The following is a 22,181-nucleotide window of genomic DNA, read 5'->3' as shown; positions in this document are numbered from 1 at the left end:
GAAAGACTTTTCATATTTCGATGATGATGCAATAGGCCTTAACCAACTTTGTACAGACGGATAAGCATCAATATCTAGTAGATCAGGATCAGTTAAATAACCCATACCACTACCACCTGTAGCTGGTGCTGGAGTACTAGTACGTCCACGCCTCATCGCTGAACTACTACTTTTGTAATGATGATGATGATAAGGATGATGTGGTGGTAAGCCAACTGGTCGAAGACCTGTTACAGAACTAGGCAGACCAGCTACGGTCCTAGATTTTAAAAAATAACCATTATGTGGACTAGTAATAGTTATATCATCACCGGATTCTGCCATAAAGCCATCCATTGATAAACCTGATGTCGTCACTATAATAATGAATGTGAACAAAAAAATAGAAAAAACGGGAATTATGAAAGTGAAAAATACGCTAAACTCCTATAAAGTAGTTTATTTATACAACAAATATACACAGTCAAGAACTAGGAAGTGACCGCTACTAAGTAGGACATTTTATTAAGAAACAGAGGAATTGAAGAAAGGTTAGTTAAATCACCCATTCAGTAAATAACTGTTGTTCATTACGACCAATTTATTGAATCGTCATTGTGTTAGTGTTTAATGGGTACCTAAATCAAACGATCTTAATAGTAATGGTCATGGTTATTTACTGGTTTCATGTAGATGACATACGTTGTAACGAATGAAATCAACTTTAAATAGAAAGAACTGTACAATAACGACTACTTCATCTGCCTTAACAGTTGGATACTGACCAGTTCACTGGCGCCCAATCATTGAGTGATTGTTGTGATCTTTTTTCGTCGGATGCAGAAGTACGTTGTATAACTGTTTGAACTATCTTACATGTTTCAGAAGTAAGTACATTGTCGATATAGTTGCAGTCCTAACACATCGATGGGAAGATTCAAACAAACAATACTAAGTGAATTTAAACACTTTGAACGTTTAAAAATCTTGATCTCAAACATTCGAGCATACCATAGGTCTAGAAACTTATTTTTGAAATTGCAGTGAGGAATATCTCCAAACATTTTGATGGTGGTTGGTTCAGGCCTGTGCTCTACAATCTAGAAATTCAGTTGACATCTTGGTTAGAAATGTGTGCTTCAGTTCTATATCTTTGAAAATTTATTCCAGGAGCAATTTCCCAATGATATATGATTCTCCTTATATTTCATGGTAGAAGTTTATGGAGATACATTAGTTGTGTCCTGAGGAGATGAGTTATGTGCTTTGCACAGTGAGGACTCTGGAGGTCACCAGAACTCGTTTTCTGGATGTAAGTCTCGTAATTTAAAATAGTCCGGACTAAACATCACATGCATATTTTAGAGAATTTTATGAGTAATAAAATGTTTGTTCAAGTAAGATCGATTCGAGTGTCAGGTCCGCGTCATTGTTTGCAGGTTCATCTTTCAAGACGCTGCGTATGTTCACAGTTATTTATTGCCTTTACGAGTCGATAAATTCATCTGTGACTAATATTGTGTGTTCTGGATTGGACGATTGGTTTCTGCTATTTTTTTAAGATCAGTACTTTAAGTTATAATGATTGAAAATAATTTTGACATGCATTCTAAAGGTTGTCGAATTCCATTACAGTCTAAAGAGACGGTTGGATTTACACAACCATGAATACACCTTACATGTTGAATATTGTTTCGTACATGGTGTGAGGTTCCACGTTAACATCTATTAAATCGACAATGCTCCTAAAAGCGAATCATTAGCGAAAATATCTTCATAATCAAGTTAAGTAACATCTCGTGATATAATAAATTGAACTATCTTCAGCTTTGTTTAGATATTTCACCCAGTGAAATTCTAGTAGACCACTTCGAGGTACTGACATGTGTTAGAAGAAACTGTAGTCAGAGACGAAAAACATTTGTTGCAAATATCCGGTGTCAGGGCGAACGTTCGCCTCGATCACGGTCATCTCAAAGATGTTGTCTTTCATTTTGTAAAACAAAGATTTTGGGATGGCATATCATCTAAATATAGTCTATAAACATTATGAGCAAACATATCCGTGACCGGCTTTTTCAACATGTTCATTGAACTTAGCAAATCAACCTCATGATCACCATGTATCTGCAACATTGTTACACATCACATCATAATTATATAAGACAATCTTTATTGTTAAGGGCCCGCCTATTAGTTCCTGAAAAATGAAATTAAGTAGAGAGAATTCGATCTCGCGTTGGACTCATGGACAGTCTGTCACTCAATTAGCCAGTGAGTTTTTTTACTGCATACACTCTTTAGAGGAATAGGGATTGATATCCTGCGGCCAATGTTGAAAATCTTGATGTTACTCAACCTCGACGCATAGCACCAACTTGATATATACCTTGAAACTTAGTGCCGCATTTTTAAATCAGTCTAATTAACGTGTGAACAAGCTCCAGTGTATGAAGAATGTAACGCCAGAACAATCATTTACCCCATTTTATCCTTCCGAATCTATATGCATACCGCTTAGACTGGTAGACACTCAGTAAATCTTGCAAGTGTTCATCAGTTATGTATTTCATGATATTGCTTTTTTAGACACATACTGACTATAGTCCGACTGGAATTTGAGACGAAGGAAAGCAACTTGGATATCTGAACCTAGTAATCAAAAGACTTTGGCAACACGACATTACTAGGAACACACAGAATTACAAAAAGTGGACCCGCTGATTGAACGTTTTCTTAAGTATCTTTGACCATTAAAGCATTCTTTAGTTGCGAAACGAGATGACGGATATCCTGAAGTGCTTTAAATTGACAATCACAATTTGACTTTAAGTCCTCTTCAGGGTGCTAAATTTTCATAAAAGCTTAGTTCTTTGATGAAACCATTAACAAATCGTACTGGTGAAACGTGTAAAAAATCCTACATTTCTCAGTGAGCTTCAGACATTTGGCATTTTTCTGGAGCAAACACTATAGTTGAAAATTGTTTATCATGAAGAGGCTTCTTGCTGGTAAATTCTGACAACTTCAAAAGGACCAAGAAGTTAAACTTTCTCAAGATACATGATTGACAACTGTAATCAACTAGTCAGAACTGACTGGAACGGTTGTACAAACTTTATTGTGAACCATTCACAATATCGTTTATCGACTACGTCAAAGGCCGTGGTATACTAATGTCTTGCCCCATGTTGCAGTAAGTACGTATTTGTAAGACATGACCCTCTACTCTGACCTGCTGACTAGGTCTGTAAAGTACTGTGAGACATGCATCGAAATGTAAACCATTGTAAAAAGTGTATATGTAAATCTTAAACGGCCAGAATAGTCAATTGTATCGTGTGAACGTATTTTTGGTCTTCCCAGTATTCTCTATGTTCCGCAACGTACTTGTAGTTCAAATCGAGCAATATTAACTGTTTAAATAAAAGCGTGATTTTCTGCTTTTTAGAAACGATGGGATGCTTAACGAACGTTTGTGAGCAGTCTCGGTGGACAGAATCAGTTCTTAATCGAACCAGGAGTGAAAATGCCTAAACATAAGACATGAACGAATCATAAGGACACGAACGGACAAATAGAATCAACTTCCTGATTTGACATCGTAGTGGCTGGCAGGGATTTTTTTCCAGATGGTTTGCTATCAAAACATCTTGCCTTGAGCACTGTACTGACATCCGTATGTACGTACCCATCAGAAGTCAGCAGTTTCCACATGCGATTAGTGTTAGGTTACCTATTCGACTTTCACTGCTCAATAAACATGCAAAACTTAACAATCTAGAAAACCTTTCTGTTTTCTGAAGCTCAGATGACGTCCTGACTTTCATTGAATTTTGCTTTGCCTAGTATGCGTCAGAAATTTAACTTTCAAATTGTAAAGATGTGGATAACTTAGAACACTTGAAATCAAGTCTTCAGCGGAAATTATATTCTTATACTTCCAATCAACAACCAATTAAAGAAAAATAGCCTCGAAATATTGGCCCAGCTATGAACTCAGTCTTCCTGCTGTAGCTGTAAATAAATCCCCAAAATCAATAGCTCATTAAGTGTTCAACATTGGATGCTGACCGCGTTGTTTTAAGTGGACTTGTTTAACTGAAGGCTTTCGGTCATGCATCCGTACCAGATCACGTTTCGAACCAGCGTAGGACACAGCTCCTACGTTCACTAGCTTAGCTTAGAATAAACGCTTCGCGATATATTGATAACGTATCAAATATATCTTTCCGATCTCTTCGCATCTGACTTCTGATTTCATTTGGTTGGGGAAAGCTTCGTATATAGAAGGTGCTACTGGTAGCAGGTTGTAAAATCAGAATACTAGTCGTATCTTCACTGCGTTCACCGTTACTGACTTCCAAGTGTTACATAATGAATACCGGCCGACGAGCCTAGAAAGGCTCTCACATTTAAATACACATTTCTTTGTTTATATTTGGATTCTTTAGAAGAGAGAGATTCGTTGTCCTAAATATAATGCAACCTTACCGCAGAAGGCTCGGTTGAACCCTGTTCGGTAACTCCATTTTTCAAGACTTCTTTTTATGCGAAAATCTTAAAGCTGGCTGAACCAAAAGTCAGAAATGAAGGAACACGAACGCATATGTTAACAATGGTTGGTGCATTGAGGTGTACGGGAACTAAGCTGATTGTTTATTATAAGGTATGCATAGTATGGCTCACAAAAATGTGATATGATGATGCCAGGGCAAGTGGCTTTAGTCAGAGCTTGACCTGAGCGGTTCGTGTTTAGTTATAAAGTATTCTAGGTACTAGGGGACCATGCTCTGTAACGTAGGAGTAGGAGCGCCTGAACAGAGAAGAATAAAAAAGAAAAATGAGTGGAAGACCCGTTAAGTGCGCCTAAGGCGCTTGAATCTAAAGGGGAAGAACTAGATGTTAGTCAGTGATTTCAGAAGCTTTAGACTGAGATAGTTTTGAATTAGAATCTCATACCAGATAGTTTAACTCGAACATATCCAGTAATGTTAGTGAAGACTTATGAAATTATTTACTTTAGGGATTTATTCAAGGGTAAACGATATAAAGCTTCATCAAATGAGTTTTTGAGTAAATACTGAAAATTGCTTGGATTATTCCGGGATTCCGAATCCCTGATGTTCTGTAAGATACTTGTGACGGTAGATGGATTCTAATACATGCACTAACAGGTTGAATCATTATAATAATGTTTACTATCGTCAGTTACCACTAGCCGTCAAGCAAGAATAACTTTTTAAATATACGGGTGGAAAAGTATTATATATTAGATCATTCATTTATCCTTTCTGTTACCTGATTAAGTATACGAATGAGGGGTTCGAAGTTATTTATGGTTCAGCTAACATTGTAGATGGATTAATTAAACACTAAATTTGAATGGTTTCCGATATTTTTAGAGTTTAAGCACTGTTCAAAAAAATTAGGCTACTTTCTGCAACTTAATACTGAGGTTGTCTACTCGTTTGCCTTACGCTCCAATAGCAGGTCAGTTGTTTGACCTTCAAGGGCGTAACTACCTACATTTTGTACTGTATCTAAATCCAACCTTAGGCGCGGTAGTCGAAATGATCATCTTAGAGCCATAATCCGGTTAGTTTATCCAGTTGTTACTGAAAATATGTAATATTACCGTACTTCATCGAAGTTGTAACCAAAACACTTAAGTTACTTCTTTTTTTAAAGCAAAATTTATTGCTCGGTATATGTATCGAACACTATAGTGTTATAAAAAAGCTTGACTTATATGGTGAAAAGTACATTTATTTCCACAATACTGCTGTATTGTACACGCTACTCTGGTTCGGAGTGTAACTTGTAGTTATGATTTTGTATATGCCATCGAAATTTCGGATTTAACACTATCTTAAAATATTTCTAAACTGATGCGCAGCAAGTCACACCAATTACTAAGTTTTATATAAACAGGTCTCTCTTAGCCTGGAAAATATGCCACCAGTCTTTTAAGAAGATTCATGACTTTGGTAACAATCATATTTCATGTTGTTGTAGTTTGCCCTGACCGATGTTTGCTAAATCCAAAACAACTCGTCTAAAGTATTTATATTGTTCTGCAGTTTAATCATATATTTATTTCTCAGTTTTCTTGTATAGGTTGAGTAACAATCTAGGCAATATGTATATACCTAGTCTATTACCTTACTTGCGGTATGAGAGTAAATGTGGAAACGATTTCGTGTTAATTTTCTGAAAAGACTGATCATTCAGTGCACCAAGAATTTGTAAGGTCAAGCGTTCTCTGCAGAGGTTGATCTGAGTTTTTCTCAGACAGAATTTCACTCATTTTACTATTGTGGATTATAGCACTTTTTTCACATTTTAAGCTACAGGTTGTTACTTTATACATATTTGCCATAAGTCACGATCATTAAGGTCTTAACATCAGTCACAATAAAAATAATGATCATTTCACGCTGTCATTTGACGACTTTGTGTTTTATAACCTTAAAGTTCTGCAAACTGAGTGCAATATAATCTATAAATAAGTGTGAAACATTACCAACCATGCTGAATATTTATGAGTCAGTCAGTCCGCTGGGTTTTAGTAATACACTTAACAGAATTTGGGTACTATTACGCCAGGTAATGTAACCACATATAAAGTGTGGTAGAAAATCATTCAAAGAAGGAAAAAATATCCTTTACTTTAACGAAAGAAGCCCAACTAAAACTACGATAGGTTTCGGTACCCAAGTGAGAAATAATTCAAATAATAACTAATGAAAATAAACGTCTCTTTTGAAGTGCACATCTAGTTGAAATAAGTTTCACACCGAAAATTTGAACCAGTGTGAACTGATTAGATGGGTTGATCGGAGCCGTCGTAGTTCAATTTTGAGTTTTCAACGCATGTCCTGCTGCAGAAGTACTTATTTGGTAATATTTAAGTTGCTCTTATCTCTATCTTTCTGCACTCCCATTCCGTTCAGGTTGGTAATAATCCAAAGAAACAAAGTATAGAGATCCAAGTCTTTAGATTTATGTGTCGTTACCATATAGATATTTGGTATTTATCACATGCGTTATAATGGGCGGAAGTTTGTATATTTGAATTAAGGCCCTGCAATTCTGGAATGAAATGGGCCTTTAAGTCGGATGAAATTGCAGTCGGCGCTCTTTTGTAGTAAATTGAACCGTTTTGTTGGTGTTTGTAATCACAGGTAATCAATAATAAAACTTACACAGTATTCCTGTGAATACATTTAGGCAAAGTCATGCAAGATGAAGTTGGTGTACAAAAATCTCGTAGTAGAACACTTTGCTTAGAACTCATTGATTTTATTAAAATATAATGCACGGTTGACATTCCTATACTAGCGGCTTTTATGTTTCGTGTAATATGTGAGCATTAGTGAGTCACCGTTTCACTATTTAATTTAAGGCTTTGACCTGATGGAAATTCAATGTTTGATCAGTGAGTGGTAGTTCAGATACTATTATTATTCATATCTCAGGCAGTTTTTAACTTAAAAGAAGTGCATCTTAGACGATTAGCATTGTACTATCCTAGATATATAGGTATAAAAACCTAGTATTCTACATATATGATCATGCAATGTTAATTTTACCATGATGTCCTGTTTCTTAAAATAGCCTGGTTGTATACTAATTTTTACTTCAACTTGTCTACAGTAAAATAGTTATTTTATTTCCTGAGTAATATCAGTCTTGTGGACACTAAATTACTATTTGCTTCTACTTATTTTCCAGATACTGTAAGCATTTTATGCTGCATTTATTCCCGAATTACTTTCATCTTACATCCTGCACTGTATATTCACACCATGGTTAGTGTACATTCTGATTTCGCATTACACATTGTGTAGATAAATTTTATGTTATTGTTCAGTCGTCAAGGTAAAGTGCGACTTCAAAAATGGTATAGCTCTTATACGGAGAAAGAAAAGAAAAAGTATTTACGCGAAATTATTTCGCTGGTCTTTGCGAGGAAACCAAAAATGTGCTCGTTTCTAGAATGGCAAGATCTTAAGATTGTGTACAGAAGGTATGTTTGTAATTTTTTGCAACTACGCTTACTTTAACAGATATGCTAGTCTCTATTTTGTGTGCGCTATTGATCAGACAGATAATGAATTAATTACATTGGAGATTATTCATCGTTATGTGGAGATTCTGGATAAATATTTTGGAAATGTAATTCCTATTTCATAAGATTGTATTATTAAGGTCTGTGAATTGGACATAATCTTTCACTTTGAAAAAGCTTATTTTGTTTTGGATGAATATTTACTAGCTGGTGAAGTACAAGAGACAGGAGCGAAAGAAATTCTTTCTGTGATTGATGCACAAGATATAATTCAAGAGGTATGTTTTTTATTAGTTCTATTTGATTTTCCTTCAGGATGAAGTCCCACAAAAACTTTTCGAAGACCAAAGTCTCAATTGACAACAGTACTTTATTTGGGTCGCCAGATTATTTAGGTCTTACGTTTACCTCCCACCATGACATTGTCAGATGTTCTTGAAAATAAATTTTACTTTTCTACTGCCTTGATATTAACATTGTCTTTTTTCTTTGAAATATGAAAATTATCCTTACTTATCTACGATTAACTCCATACTAAAGATGTACAAAGAGACGATAAGTAACCAAATAGATTCAGTGTTGTGTCGAAATAACTATGTATATAGTTCCTTTTATCATTTCGTAAAGAGCAAGAACAAAAATTTTGAAAAAGATAACATGAGTTCATCTTATTTCGTTTCGTTCTCGGGTTAGAAACAATTAGTTACGTAATGAACTTCGTTCATTTTATTCTTACTTAAAGTTCATTTGGTCACCGTGAATGTAAATTTACGTGCACCTCCAAAACAAGCTACATTGACGGGACAGGAAGGAGGGCATATATTAGATTGCGTAGACACGCTCCTAAACCCCTTCGGACAAGAGAAAGAACTACTTTAAGTAACCCAAACACTAAATATCTTTTGGACATGAGACATCAGGTCGGTACCTTAAATTTTTCAAGGCGATTAATAAGCAACCAAACTCGTCATTTGAAGTTCGCTAAAGCCATCTCTTTCAGGCGCCAGGAACCTGACTTATGTTTCCAAATAGTGATGGTTTCTAATTTTTCTTTGCCTTGGTGACAAAAATGTTTTTCATTACGCCATAAAAGGCTGTCCAATTTTCTCCCATTAGTTGCGTCATTACGCCTGTATGTTGAATGTCTTCTAGATTTTTAGCCTTATTTTACCCAAATAATCTTTATTCATTTTATTCCTATTATCAGCATCTGTCTATTGCGTAACCGCTTGTTTTTGGCCCTTTCGTCTCAAGTTACTATCAATCATGTAAAATATTCTGTCACATAAGATATATATTTACAATATTTTAGTCTGTCAAATTTATTTACATCTTTGCTATATTGTATTGATGTTTGGTCGTAGCATACTATTCTGATATAACTATTTTATGTGTATCTTTAAGAAACCAGACTATATGAGATACGAAACCAATTATACTACCGTCTGGTGGATAGCGATAATTTTTTTATTTTAACCTTTCGATGGGTCCTGGTTTTATGTTGCTGTTTATGTTGTTGTTTACGCACTTTACTACATCATTTAGTGATAGTCTACTTCTCATCGCTTTATCAGTTTCATACTCATATCATAAATCTATAACGTGAGGATATAAGGTTCGGAAACTAAGAGTTTGCCGTAAATAGGGTTAAGCAATGACTTACTTACGCCTGTTAACCCTCACGGAGGAGCAAAGGCCGCTCACCAGCCTTCTCCATCCAACTCTGTTATCAGATGTATGCATACGGAGTAACTATAAACAGTAGGCTAAGAGCATTTATTTTACTTATTAATTTTTCATTGTATCAATCATTTTTTATTAAAATAATTGACTGATCAATTTCACGTGATCTACAAACAACTAAACATGTAAATGTTGTATTTGAAGACAGTATGATAGAAGACGTGGTGGTGCAATAAATATGCATACATTCAGTTTTACAGACGCCTGCTACTCCTCATGGAGGAGCATAGGTCGCTGACCAGCCTTCTCCACTCAACGCTGTCCTCTAATATCCTTATCAGTTGCTTTTCGCTCTTTTGGTGTTTGCTTCCGATTCCCGACACAGTGTGTTCCCTGGTCTTCCTCTCTTCCATTTCCTTTCAGGATTCCAAGTTACTGCTTGCCTCGTCATGCAGTTTGGTGAATTCCTCAATATACGTCCGATCCACCTCCAGTGTCTTTTCCTAGTTTCCTCTTCAGCTGAATTCTGGTTTGTTCTCTGTCACAGTAGGTCGTTGCTGATATTATCCGGCCAACGGATATTGAGTATCTTGCATAGACAATTGTTTATAAATACTTGTACCTTCTTGACGATGGTTGTAGTAGTTCTCTATGTTTCGGCTCCCTACAGTAGAACTGTCTTGACGTTCGCATTGAAGATTCTCACTTTGAAGTTAGTTGACAGTTGTTTCGAGTTTCACATGTTCTTCAACTGTAAGAATGCTGACCTTGCTTTACCAATCGTTGCCTTAACATCTGCATCAGATCCTCCTTGTACATCAATAATGCTTCCCAGGTACGTGAGTGTTTCTACATCTTCAAGAGTTTCTCCATCAAGTGTGATTGGGTTGGTCGGTGTTATCCGTGTTGCATTTGAGGATCTTGTTTTCTTCCTTTTTTACGTTGAGACCTACTGTTTAAGAGTCAGTTGTTACACTGGTCGTCTTCACCTGGATTTGTTGGTGTGTATTGGTAGAAGGACTAGGTCATCTATGAAATCCAAATCGTCTAGTTGCATTTAAGCTGTCCATTGTGTGCCGCGCTTCCCATCAGATATGAAGGTTTTCATAATTCAGCCAATCACCAGAAGAAAGAGAAGTGGTGAAAGTAAGAAGCCTTGTCTGACACCGGTCCTCACTCAGAATGCGTCTATCAGCTGTCCTCTGTGCACCAATTTGGAGTGTAGACTGTAGTATGAATTCTGGATGATGTTGAGGATCTTCTCAGGTACACGAAGCGTCGAAGAAGTTTCCATAATGTGCTCCGGACCACACTATCAAACGCCTTCTCACAGTCAACGAAGTTGATGTACAGTGACGAGATCCATTCAATTGATTGTTCAACGATGATCCGTACTGTCGCGATTTGGTCTGTGCACGATCGATCCTTACGGACTCCAGACTGTTGACCTCGAAGTTGGGGGTCTACTGCGTCTTTCATCCGGTTCAGCAACACTCTGTCGAAAACTTTCCCTGGTACTGCCAACAAACTGATGCCACTGTAATTCTCACATTTGCTCAGATCTCCTTTCTTTGGTATCTTGATGAGGTATCCTTCTTTACGGTCTGTCAGTGGCACTTGTTCCTCTTCCCAAAGCTTTCTGAATGAAACGTGGAGCATGTTTGCAGTTACTTCAATGTCTGACTTTAGTGCTTCGGCTGGTATATTGTCAGGTCCTGATGGTTTCCCATTCTCGATTTGCCTGGTGGCCATACTGATTTCTTTGGTCGTTGGTGGAGTGACATCTATAGGAAGGGCTGTAGGTGCTGCTTTGCTGTCCAGTGGATTCAATGGAGCTGATCTATTCAAGAGTTCGTCAAAGTGTTCTACCCATGTGTTCCTCTGTTCGTGAATCTCAGTGTTTGGCTTGTCCTCTTTGTCCTTGACTGGTCTCTCTGGTTCACTATATTTTCCTGCCAGTTTCTTCGTCGTGTCATACAGTTGTTTCATATTTCCTTCTCTTGCAGCTTTTTCCGCTGTTCTTACTATGTCTCCCATGTATTTCTGTCTGTCGGCTCCAATGCTCTTCTTCACTTCCTTGTTTGCTTCTGTGTACTCTGCTTGCGCCTTGACTTTCTCTGCTCGTGTTCGGCTGTTGTTAATTGCTAGTTTCTTGTTCTTCCTTTCTCCAATCTTGTTCAGGGTTCCCATAGAGATCCATTCCTTATGATGATGCTTGTTTCGGCCCAACACTTCCTGACACGTTGAAGTTAGTGCTTCTTTGATCCCTTTTTCCAGTTGTCCTCCACTGTAGCTTCCTGTTCTTCCAGTAGATTTTGTAAGGCTTGGAACCTGTTGTTGAGAGTTATCTTGAATCGATTGAGTTTTTCAGTATGTCGAAGAAAGGCTGTATTGAACTTTTGTAATGCTGTTTGTCCAGTTGTCCAACGCTTATTTAGCTTCAGTTTGATCTTTGCAACCACTAGATGGTGATCTGAATCTATGTCGACTGTGCTCCTGATTCTCTCGTCTTCCATTGTCCTCGTGGATATCGATGATATATATATATATATATATATATATATATATATATATATATATGAGAGAGACGAGGCAGCTGTCTCTACATTGTCATCATCAAAACTAAACTACTGTAGTCTCATCAGATACTTGGATTAAAAATGTGAGGCAGCAATGAATTGGATTAAAAATGTGAGGCAGCAATGAATATTATTGAACACAAATAACTGAGTACTTCATCCATTCGTTTTTATGAATTTATCGGTCGCGTAAAACACATCATTATTATAAATAAATCATTGCTCCGGTGTTAATTTTGAAAATTTCACGATTGTTAAAAGTTCGTCTGAGGTGGTATTACTTTTTTCATTTACCCTAAAATAGATTGCAGCAAAGCCTTCGACTCGCTGAAGTATTTCGAATTTTCGTATTTAGATAGTTAGTAGACTTTATTAAAGTACTTTGAAAAGCACATTGAACAAACGCTTATTATTGCTCCAGTCTTAATATTTAACAGCATATTTTATTCATACCTTGAGTTGAAAGCGGAAGGGCTACACGAATATTCCAGAGAATTTTATGATAGGTAATTGATTTGCACTGTCTTGGGAGTTATCGGCTGACATCAAAACTGGAACTATTTTGGCAATAGTAAGTAATCCCAAGAATTAGTGAAGGATTCCATGTATGGTCTAGTGTATTTATGATTTTAAGGCTTAACGAAGTTAGACAAGCTTTTTCTTATTGATAATAGTTCACTGTCAAATACTTTGAAGTAGGCATTCAAATCACAACAGTAATTGTAGCTTCGATGGTCAGATGACCGTCGCTTTGCTACAATTACATACTAATTTCCATAACATGCTTATTTGGCCAAGACCCTTCAACCATGACAATTTATGTAAGCTACATTTCAGTCACAAAGTATGCTTTTATATAATAATCGATTAATTCGAACAAAAAGATAACTGACTGACATCGCGGCTATTACATGATCATTACGTACAAAACTTAAATAAGTCTATTTTGGGAAGACGAAATAATCCATCATTTATTTGGATCTATCTGTCACAAAACGTGTGTTGCAGCACATAATCAACAAAAGCACTCGTTTTAGTGATCGTATAAGAATTATCCTGACAAATAAAAACTCATTGTTATGCAACCCCTAGTATTTTGTCGCTTAGGGAAAGACGTTAGTGGGGTTTTCTTATTTTCTTTCCTACGATCACTCATTGTGATGAATGTGAGAACAGTAAGTCATCAATAGCAAGGAAAGTTAAACATCTTACAGTAGCTTTCCCATACTCTCAAATAAATGGTTTGGTTGCAAGTCATAAACATCATTCAGAACATCAGCGCAAACCTTAAGGAGAAGTATGCTATTTGAATTAGAGTTTATAACTTCAGGTTTGATAATCGTAAGAAGCTTTATTTTATTCAAACCGGTCATTTTGTTAAAGTGATTCACGATCGATATTCATCTAAGCCATTGGCAGTTTGAGTTTGTCCCTATAAGTCTGTCTTCTAGGTATGCCATAATGTTCTAGATCTTAAGCAGTCACTGAAGTAGTGGGATTTTCCATTATCACTTTTCGTTTGTTCAATACTAGTAAACTGAAAAAGACCAATACTCTTCAATATAAAAGCTTTATCCATAAAAAATTCGGAATGTTTCTACTAATGTTTTCACAAAATATCATTGCCATTAAAAACGACGAGATGCTATATTGAATAGTGGGCTAGGTGTAGATTAAATTAGTCCCCCGAATACGTGTAGTCATACAATATACATGCGACTTTTCTGCTAAGACTGTATAATAAACTTCTGAATAAGAAAATTTATGTAAGTTAAAAACTAGCCACAATGATTTGTATCACATTGTAATAGAGATATGTGAGTTGGGTTACTTTTGAGAAATAAATAATAAAACACTGGGTAGCATAAACACGAGACATATAGTCTACGTGTCTATGATATTGATCATACTATATCGAAACGATTGTTCAATTTCAAATCAACTTCCCCTGTAGTATCATAATCAGTGAGTTCTTCCAATTGTTTTTGACCTAAATGTAAAGCGAACAGTCGTATTAACGGTTCACAGTTCGAATGTAACGCTAGTGAATGTGGTGTTTCTTTACGGTTATTTCCTATTTTCATATTTGCACCACATCTATGTAGAAAATAAGAAGGAAAGACAATAACAAGTAAGAGTTGGAGAAGGATCTTCAGTAACTAAATCAAGAAAACACTACATAAGCAATAACCAAATCTAATGAGAACTAAAACGGAAATGAAAACCTATTTGGGATAAGACCTTTTTAAAAAAATTGTTCTAATGTTCAGCAGAGGTTTTTTGTCATTCAAAAATGAGTTGGCCAATTCAGTTAGCGCTTGACACTGGAGCTTATAGGAGTCATCCTCTGAAATCACCCGATAACAGGAAATATCAACCATTAGATTCAGAACAGTCGAATTGAGATTTGTGGTTGATGAGGGGTCGAAGAATTTCCACTAATGTGAAGTTCAGCATTGAAACGGAAGAATTTACCAAACTTTTCATTCCTTCAGTGATTTTCGGATAACAATAATTGAAAACGTCCTTTGGACAAACCAAATTGTTAAGACCAACGTTTTGAATAAAACATGACGCTTACTTCAAATCATGGAGATTGGTGGAAACAGATAGAAATTCATATTGATATTTTTAAATCATAAGTTAAGAGTAATCGAAGAGGCTTTATTTGTTGTCGATCGGCTATACATTGACTTAGTACATAGATACAACATGATAATCCAAATCCCTTTAATCACTGTCTTCGATAAAACGCTAGTAAGTAGCATTGTAAGGACATTGGAATATGAATAATAACCTGATTGTTTTAGATATTTTTGGTTAAAAGACCGATCCCAATATATAGAAATTACGAATTAACTATGGATCTTGACCAGCAGCTTCAGAAGGTCCAGACTGATGATCTGCTCGATTGAGCGATAAGATCCTTATACTGTGTATCCTCTAATCTCACTTTATTAATTAAAAATAGTGTCTGAATCTCATCGTAATGAGAAGAAGCTAACTCAACTTTATCTCATTAACATAGGTCTCTTCATCTTAATCCATATCAGCTGAAATAAGTTAAGTAGGATATTCGCACTGGGTAGCTAATTGAACAAAAAATAATGACATCAAAATTTCATGCGTAGTCAACTTACCTTAATAACTCTTTTGCCAAGTCTAATCCGTCAGTGCCACGCAGAACTGCTTCATGTAATGCTGTGTTGCCTAGTCTGACATTTCAAAGAGAAATAAGTTAATGGAATAATAATAATAGCGGGTACAGTGTTACTGCATTTACCAATTATTTAGTTAAATGTAAGTGTCATTCAGATTTTATTAATGCGAAAATCCCCATTCAGACATTTAGTAAAAAGAGATATAAAGTAAAGAAATACTTTCTTTCAATTAGTTTTTCACTGTGAATATATATATATATATATACAGAAATGACTAAGATCAGTCTATGATGTAAACTGAAAATTCAACAATCTCTACACAAAACCTATGTTTATAATGATCAAACAGTACTCAGTAAGTAATGGCATTGCATAATAATATTAAGTACGCCTGTAGCACTTCTAGAGTTACTGCCGGTCCCAAGCCCAGGTAAAGGAGGAGGGTTGGGCATGGGGTTAGCGACCACATCCCGTAGAAAACTAACTCGCCAAAAAAACGCTAACCAGAAAAAGTAATTCAAACTATTTAAACTCCGCCCTGGGAGTTGAAGGAAGAAATATGACGCGGAGATTTTTCGGAAGTCACGAGGCCGATGCACCTTCTAACAACCAGAGCAACAATTTGTATAGGTACATGGAACGTCCGAACAATGTGAGAGACCGGGAAGACCAGTCAAACAGCAATGGAAATGAGGAGATACAAATTGGCAGTACTAGAAATTAGCGAAACTCTTTGAACACAAGCTGGACAACGAAGGCTAGGTACGGGAGAGATGCTGCTGTAATCTGGTCACGAAGAGGAAAATGCTCCACACACTCAGGGAGTTTCTCTAATGTTGTCCAGAGAAGCACAAAATGAACTTGTAGGATGTGAATCTCATGGATCCAGAGTCATCAAAGCACCCTTCAAAACAAAGAAGGAGGGGATCACAATGAATGTTATCCAATGTTATGCACCCACCAATGATGGCGATGATGACGATAAAGATCAGTTCTACGAGAGGCTACAATCAATCATAGCTAAGTGCTCAAGAAAGGACCTCACCATCCTGATGGAAGATCTAAATGCTAAAGTCGAAGTGGACAACACAGGATATGAAGATATAATTGGACGACATGGAATAGGAGAGAGAAATGAAAATGGGGAGAGATTGGCAGATCTATGTGCATTCAACAAATTGGTTATAGGCGGCACAATATTTCTACACAAACGCATACACAAAGCTACATGAATCTCGCCGGACCACACCACAGAGAACCAGATAGATCATATTTGCATCACTAAAAAATCCACAAGGTCAATGGAAGACGTGAGAATCAGGAGCACAGTCGACATAGATTCAGATCACCATCTAGTGGTTGCAAAGATCAAACTGAAGCTAAATAAGCATTGGACAACTGGACAAACAGCATTACAAAAGTTCAATACAGCCTTTCTTCGACATACTGAAAAACTCAATCGATTCAAGATAACTCTCAACAACAGGTTCCAAGCCTTACAAAATCTACTGGAAGAACAGGAAGCTACAGTGGAGGACAACTGGAAAAAGGGATCAAAGAAGCACTAACTTCAACGTGTCAGGAAGTGTTGGGCCGAAACAAGCATCATCATAAGGAATGGATCTCCATGGGAACCCTGAACAAGATTGGAGAAAGGAAGAACAAGAAGACAGCAATTAACAACAGTCGAACACGAGCAGAGAAAGTCAAGGCGCAAACAGAGTACACAGAAGCAAACAAGGAAGTGAAGAAGAGCATTGGAGCCGACAGATAGAAATACATGGGAGACATAGTAAGAACAGCGGAAAAAGCTGCAAGAGAAGGAAATATGAAACAACTGTATGACACGACGAAGAAACTGGCAGGAAAATATAGTGAACCAGAGAGACCAGTCAAGGACAAAGAGGACAAGCCAAACACTGAGATTCACGAACAGAGGAACACATGGGTAGAACACTTTGACGAACTCTTGAATAGATCAGCTCCATTGAATCCACTGGACAGCAAAGCAGCACCTACAGCCCTTCCTATAGATGTCACTCCACCAACGACCAAAGAAATCAGTATGGCCACCAGGCAAATCAAGAATGGGAAACCATCAGGACCTGACAATATACCAGCCGAAGCACTAAAGTCAGACATTGAAGTAACTGCAAACATGCTCCACGTTTCATTCAGAAAGCTTTGGGAAGAGGAACAAGTGCCACTGACAGACCGTAAAGAAGGATACCTCATCAAGATACCAAAGAAAGGAGATCTGAGCAAATGTGAGAATTACAGAGGCATCAGTTTGTTGGCAGTACCAGGGAAAGTTTTCGACAGAGTGTTGCTGAACCGGATGAAAGACGCAGTAGACCCCCAACTTCGAGGTCAACAGTCTGGAGTCCGTAAGGATCGATCGTGCACAGACCAAATCGCGACAGTACGGATCATCGTTGAACAATCAATTGAATGGATCTCGTCACTGTACATCAACTTCGTTGACTGTGAGAAGGCGTTTGATAGTGTGGTCCGGAGCACATTATGGAAACTTCTTCGACGCTTCGTGTACCTGAGAAGATCCTCAACATCATCCAGAATTCATACTACAGTCTACACTCCAAATTGGTGCACAGAGGACAGCTGATAGACGCATTCTGAGTGAGGACCGGTGTCAGACAAGGCTTCTTACTTTCACCACTTCTCTTTCTTCTGGTGATTGGCTGAATTATGAAAACCTTCATATCTGATGGGAAGCGCGGCGCACAATGGACAGCTTAAATGCAACTAGACGATTTGGATTTCATAGATGACCTAGTCCTTCTACCAATACACACCAACAAATCCAGGTGAAGACGACCAGTGTAACAACTGACTCTTAAACAGTAGGTCTCAACGTAAAAAAGGAAGAAAACAAGATCCTCAAATGCAACACGGATAACACCGACCAACCCAGTCACACTTGATGGAGAAACTCTTGAAGATGTAGAAACACTCACGTACCTGGGAAGCATTATTGATGAACAAGGAGGATCTGATGCAGATGTTAAGGCAACGATTGGTAAAGCAAGGTCAGTATTCTTACAGTTGAAGAACATGTGAAACTCGAAACAACTGTCAACTAACTTCAAAGTGAGAATCTTCAATACGAACGTCAAGACAGTCCTACTGTACGGAGCTGAAACATAGAGAACTACCACAATCATCGTCAAGAAGGTACAAGTATTTATAAACAGTTGTTTACGCAAGATACTCAATATCCGTTGGTCGGATAATATCAGCAACGACCTACTGTGACAGAGAACAAACCAGAATTCAGCTGAAGAGGAAATTAGGAAAAGACGTTGGAAGTGGATCGGACATACATTAAGGAAATCACCAAACTGCATGACGAGGCAATCGCTAAGTTGGAATGCTGAAGGGAAGCGGAAAGGAGGAAGGCCAAAGAACACATTACGCCGGAAAATAGAAGCAGATATGAAAAGGATGAATGTTAACTGGAAAGGATTGCCCAGGACAGGGTTGGATGGAGAATGCTGGTGGGTGGCCTAAGCTCCTTCACGATGGGTAACAGGCGTAAGTAAGTATAATAATATTACAGTTTTGAAAGTGATTATAAAAATAAGGTCGAATGATTTAATAAGTGATTGAAAGAAGGAAGCTAAGGTAAGTATAATAACCCAAAAATTATTTGGGAAAATTGAAGATATGTAGATCAACGGTTGATGGATTATTTGACGTCCAATGATACAATTAGCAAGCTATTCTAATTACAATTCAACTTAATAGTAGTTACGTAAGAACAAAGATTAAAACTAAGATTTCGGCAGATGACTTGGAAAGTTCTATTTAAGTCAAGTTGATTGCCTATATCAGCCAAGAATATAATTCCTAATTGGCTTTAACTTCCCTTTTCTCAATCAGGCCGGATAGTATTCTGTGATATGATGATGAACTGATTGGGTGCCTTATATAACTAGCTATACAAGAGTAGCTGAACTGACTCACACTTGTTTTGATTACAGATATTATTTAGTACTAACCGTACTTATCTTAGCGTCATAAAGAGTGTTAAATGAAATTCATGATAGAATTTACCCTAGCAGATGACTGTTAAAGACACAAGTACAAATGATCATGTTCTAGAAGCAATGATCAACAATATCAAACATATTGCGCTTAAATTGGAACGCTTTAAGCGGCAAATATTTCTAACAACTAGCAGTCATCTGCAACGCAGTGATTATTATTTCCTGATCTACGGTGAGGGATGTATGTAATAAAAAAGAAACTGAATAAACCAAATATCAAACTTAAAAGAACAAACAGAGGGTATGATTTCCGTTTTAGAATAAAGTGCGATTTTTATGAAAACAATATTTTTTCTCTCAAGACAACTATGAGGGCAAAAGAAAGAAAGTAAACATTTGTTAACTGTCTATTGATGTGTTCTTATTACATAACTTTACGTGTTACCATTTTCTTATAGTAAAGTATCAGTATTGGTACCAACTAGGTCTAGTGTGTTTCTCCGAACACAAAACAATGTTACCGTTTCTTTAATATTTGTCTTTGTTGTTATTTGCATTGGAAATCATTATATGGCATGTATAAAAAGTACATACTAACAATGAGCGTCCTAGAATAGTGTTTTAGATTTATCATGAGATAATCTAAACAAACTAATAAATTTTACTGATATTTGTTTCAAGTGAAATATCGCCCTTACTCCATTCAGTTACTTTACAGAATGAAATTTATGGATTAGACAAATCGGTCAAATATTCTACTCACGTTTTCAACTATGAAAATACTGAATCTCCACAAAACCCCTTCGGATAAATATTCTACTGTCAATAATAAGATTTACTTATATCATAATGAAGACAGAATCTTATAAACAAATCATTTAGTAGAACACTTATTGTTACATAAAAAGTCAAATAAATAGTAATAATTTGAAAAAAAAATGAAATAGAGACAGAAAAGATAATGCAATATTAAAAGAATAACTGAATGTTTACACTATCCCTGACATTAAAATAACAAGGGGAGATCCAAGTGAGAACAAATTATTTTTATAGATATAAATTCTAGTCATGTGTTCCTTAAAAAGAATGTTTAATGAGTAATATACACTTAATAATTTAAATCTATACCATTTATAAATGCAGTTTATTCTGTTTTTTTAAAAATAATCACTAGGATAATGAAATTTCATATATAGAAAAACAATTTAGATAATTTTAAGGGAATATTTATATATGAATGGCAGCAGACTCTCTTTATCGATTAATGATAATAATATAGAAATATAGCCAATAATAATTTGAATGTTAGATAGACAAACAACGCGAAAATACAGACACACAACATAATAAATAATGTCAAAATGAAAATATTTGTAGTTAATTTAAAGGCGTATATTGTAATGAATAGTGTTTTCAACAGTAGTAGTATTGTGAAACAGCATATGCATATCTATAATGACATGAAAGTCATGTTTTAACAATAGAGTAACGAAGCCATGAGAATAATGGTAGCCGTCAAGATCATTATTGTAGAAGCAAAACTAAACTTAACTGCTTGGTTTATTGTCTATGACAATAATATTATCACGAGCGATCCATCAGATGAATTTTTCAATCGGATTATTGATTGCCAATCTTTATTCGGGAAATTAGTGTTAATCGGAAAAAATTAGGTCTTAATATCAGTTATTAACTGCGATGACCTATGAAAACACTACATTATTTTCTGTAGATATTCTTACTACACGTGGATAATATTATTTTAACATTGAGTTATCTAGACGTACTGCAGGGGTGTTGTAATGATGGGCAATTAATAGGTCAGCAACCAGTCAACTCACCTTAGATTAATTTTTATATATTTAAGATAATGGGAATGATATGTTAAATACAGAACAGATTGATGCCATGAAAAGTTACTTAGTGATAATTGGCTAATTCTCATTTTTCCCTTCCTTGAAGTTGGTTTCTCAAATGTGTGTATTCCTTTATGTCAAAAGCGTTCAGTTCATAAAGTTATTTGAAAATGGAGAAGTGATAACATCGTACATGTAAGTTGAAAAATAGGGAACTATTAAAAATCCCTTATGAACTGTAAATATGTTAAATCTCCTTTTTTAATGGACGGCAAATACGAAAAAGGATTCTTGTGTGTCTCCCTAAGTTACGATTAAAGATCGTCAAGATTACAGAATAAGGACATATCGGTAGATTGCAATAAACTTAAAAGAAGTACATATAAATTATTCAGCTTACGATGTTCCGGTAGCATTAATCTCTGCACCATTTTCTTTTAGTACAGATATCGCTTCAACGAAACCATGACGTACAGCGCAAATTAATGGCGTTTCTTTAGCAGCATTAATACAATTCGGATTTGCACCCTATTTTATTGAATGAAAAAAAGGTGACCAACAAAGAAGCTAGTTAATTCGATAAAGACAAAATGTAGGATTATATATTAAATGGATCAATTGAGTATTATGTATTATGATATGTTTCGGAAGTTAAATAGCGATAAAGTAAACCACAAAACAACATTATTTAAGGGAATAACTCAAGCCTATCAGCATATTTCGAAAGTCAAATAAACAGCATATTTCTAGTCCAATGGATTGCAAAATTATAAACAGAGAAATAAATCCAGAAAGAGGTATGTGACGATATTTCTACATATTTGACTTAATGGCCAAAT

General features: G+C 36.1%; 2 protein-coding genes across 2 annotated transcripts in view; one reads left to right on the top strand and one right to left on the bottom strand.

Annotated features, from left to right (window-relative positions):
- The first annotated feature begins 5,502 nt into the window (after window positions 1–5,502).
- Window positions 5,503–8,561, top strand: Smp_019990 (putative clathrin adapter complex protein). Its single transcript, XM_018793474.1, has 6 exons — window positions 5,503–5,577; window positions 7,717–7,793; window positions 7,833–8,011; window positions 8,052–8,160; window positions 8,194–8,331; window positions 8,369–8,561. Exons 2-6 carry the CDS (start codon window positions 7,791–7,793, stop codon window positions 8,411–8,413), a joined length of 474 nt encoding a protein of 157 aa, XP_018647984.1. The 5' UTR covers window positions 5,503–5,577; window positions 7,717–7,790; the 3' UTR covers window positions 8,414–8,561.
- A 5,658-nt stretch (window positions 8,562–14,219) lies between these two features.
- The window catches only part of Smp_133050 (hypothetical protein), a gene marked incomplete at both ends in the record, with an annotated part of 46,577 nt that continues 38,615 nt past the window's right edge, over window positions 14,220–22,181 (bottom strand). The window contains 3 exons of the mRNA XM_018793473.1: window positions 14,220–14,412; window positions 15,456–15,530; window positions 21,743–21,870. Of these exons, the coding sequence (XP_018647983.1) occupies window positions 14,220–14,412; window positions 15,456–15,530; window positions 21,743–21,870 (396 nt within the window). The remainder of the gene's footprint in view (window positions 14,413–15,455; window positions 15,531–21,742; window positions 21,871–22,181) is intronic.

The sequence above is a fragment of the Schistosoma mansoni genome, chromosome 1 (genome assembly GCF_000237925.1).
Source record: "Schistosoma mansoni strain Puerto Rico chromosome 1, complete genome".
Lineage (NCBI taxonomy): Eukaryota > Metazoa > Platyhelminthes > Trematoda > Strigeidida > Schistosomatidae > Schistosoma > Schistosoma mansoni.
Note: the sequence above shows the minus strand (reverse complement) of the source record. Positions and strands in the feature narration are given on the sequence as shown.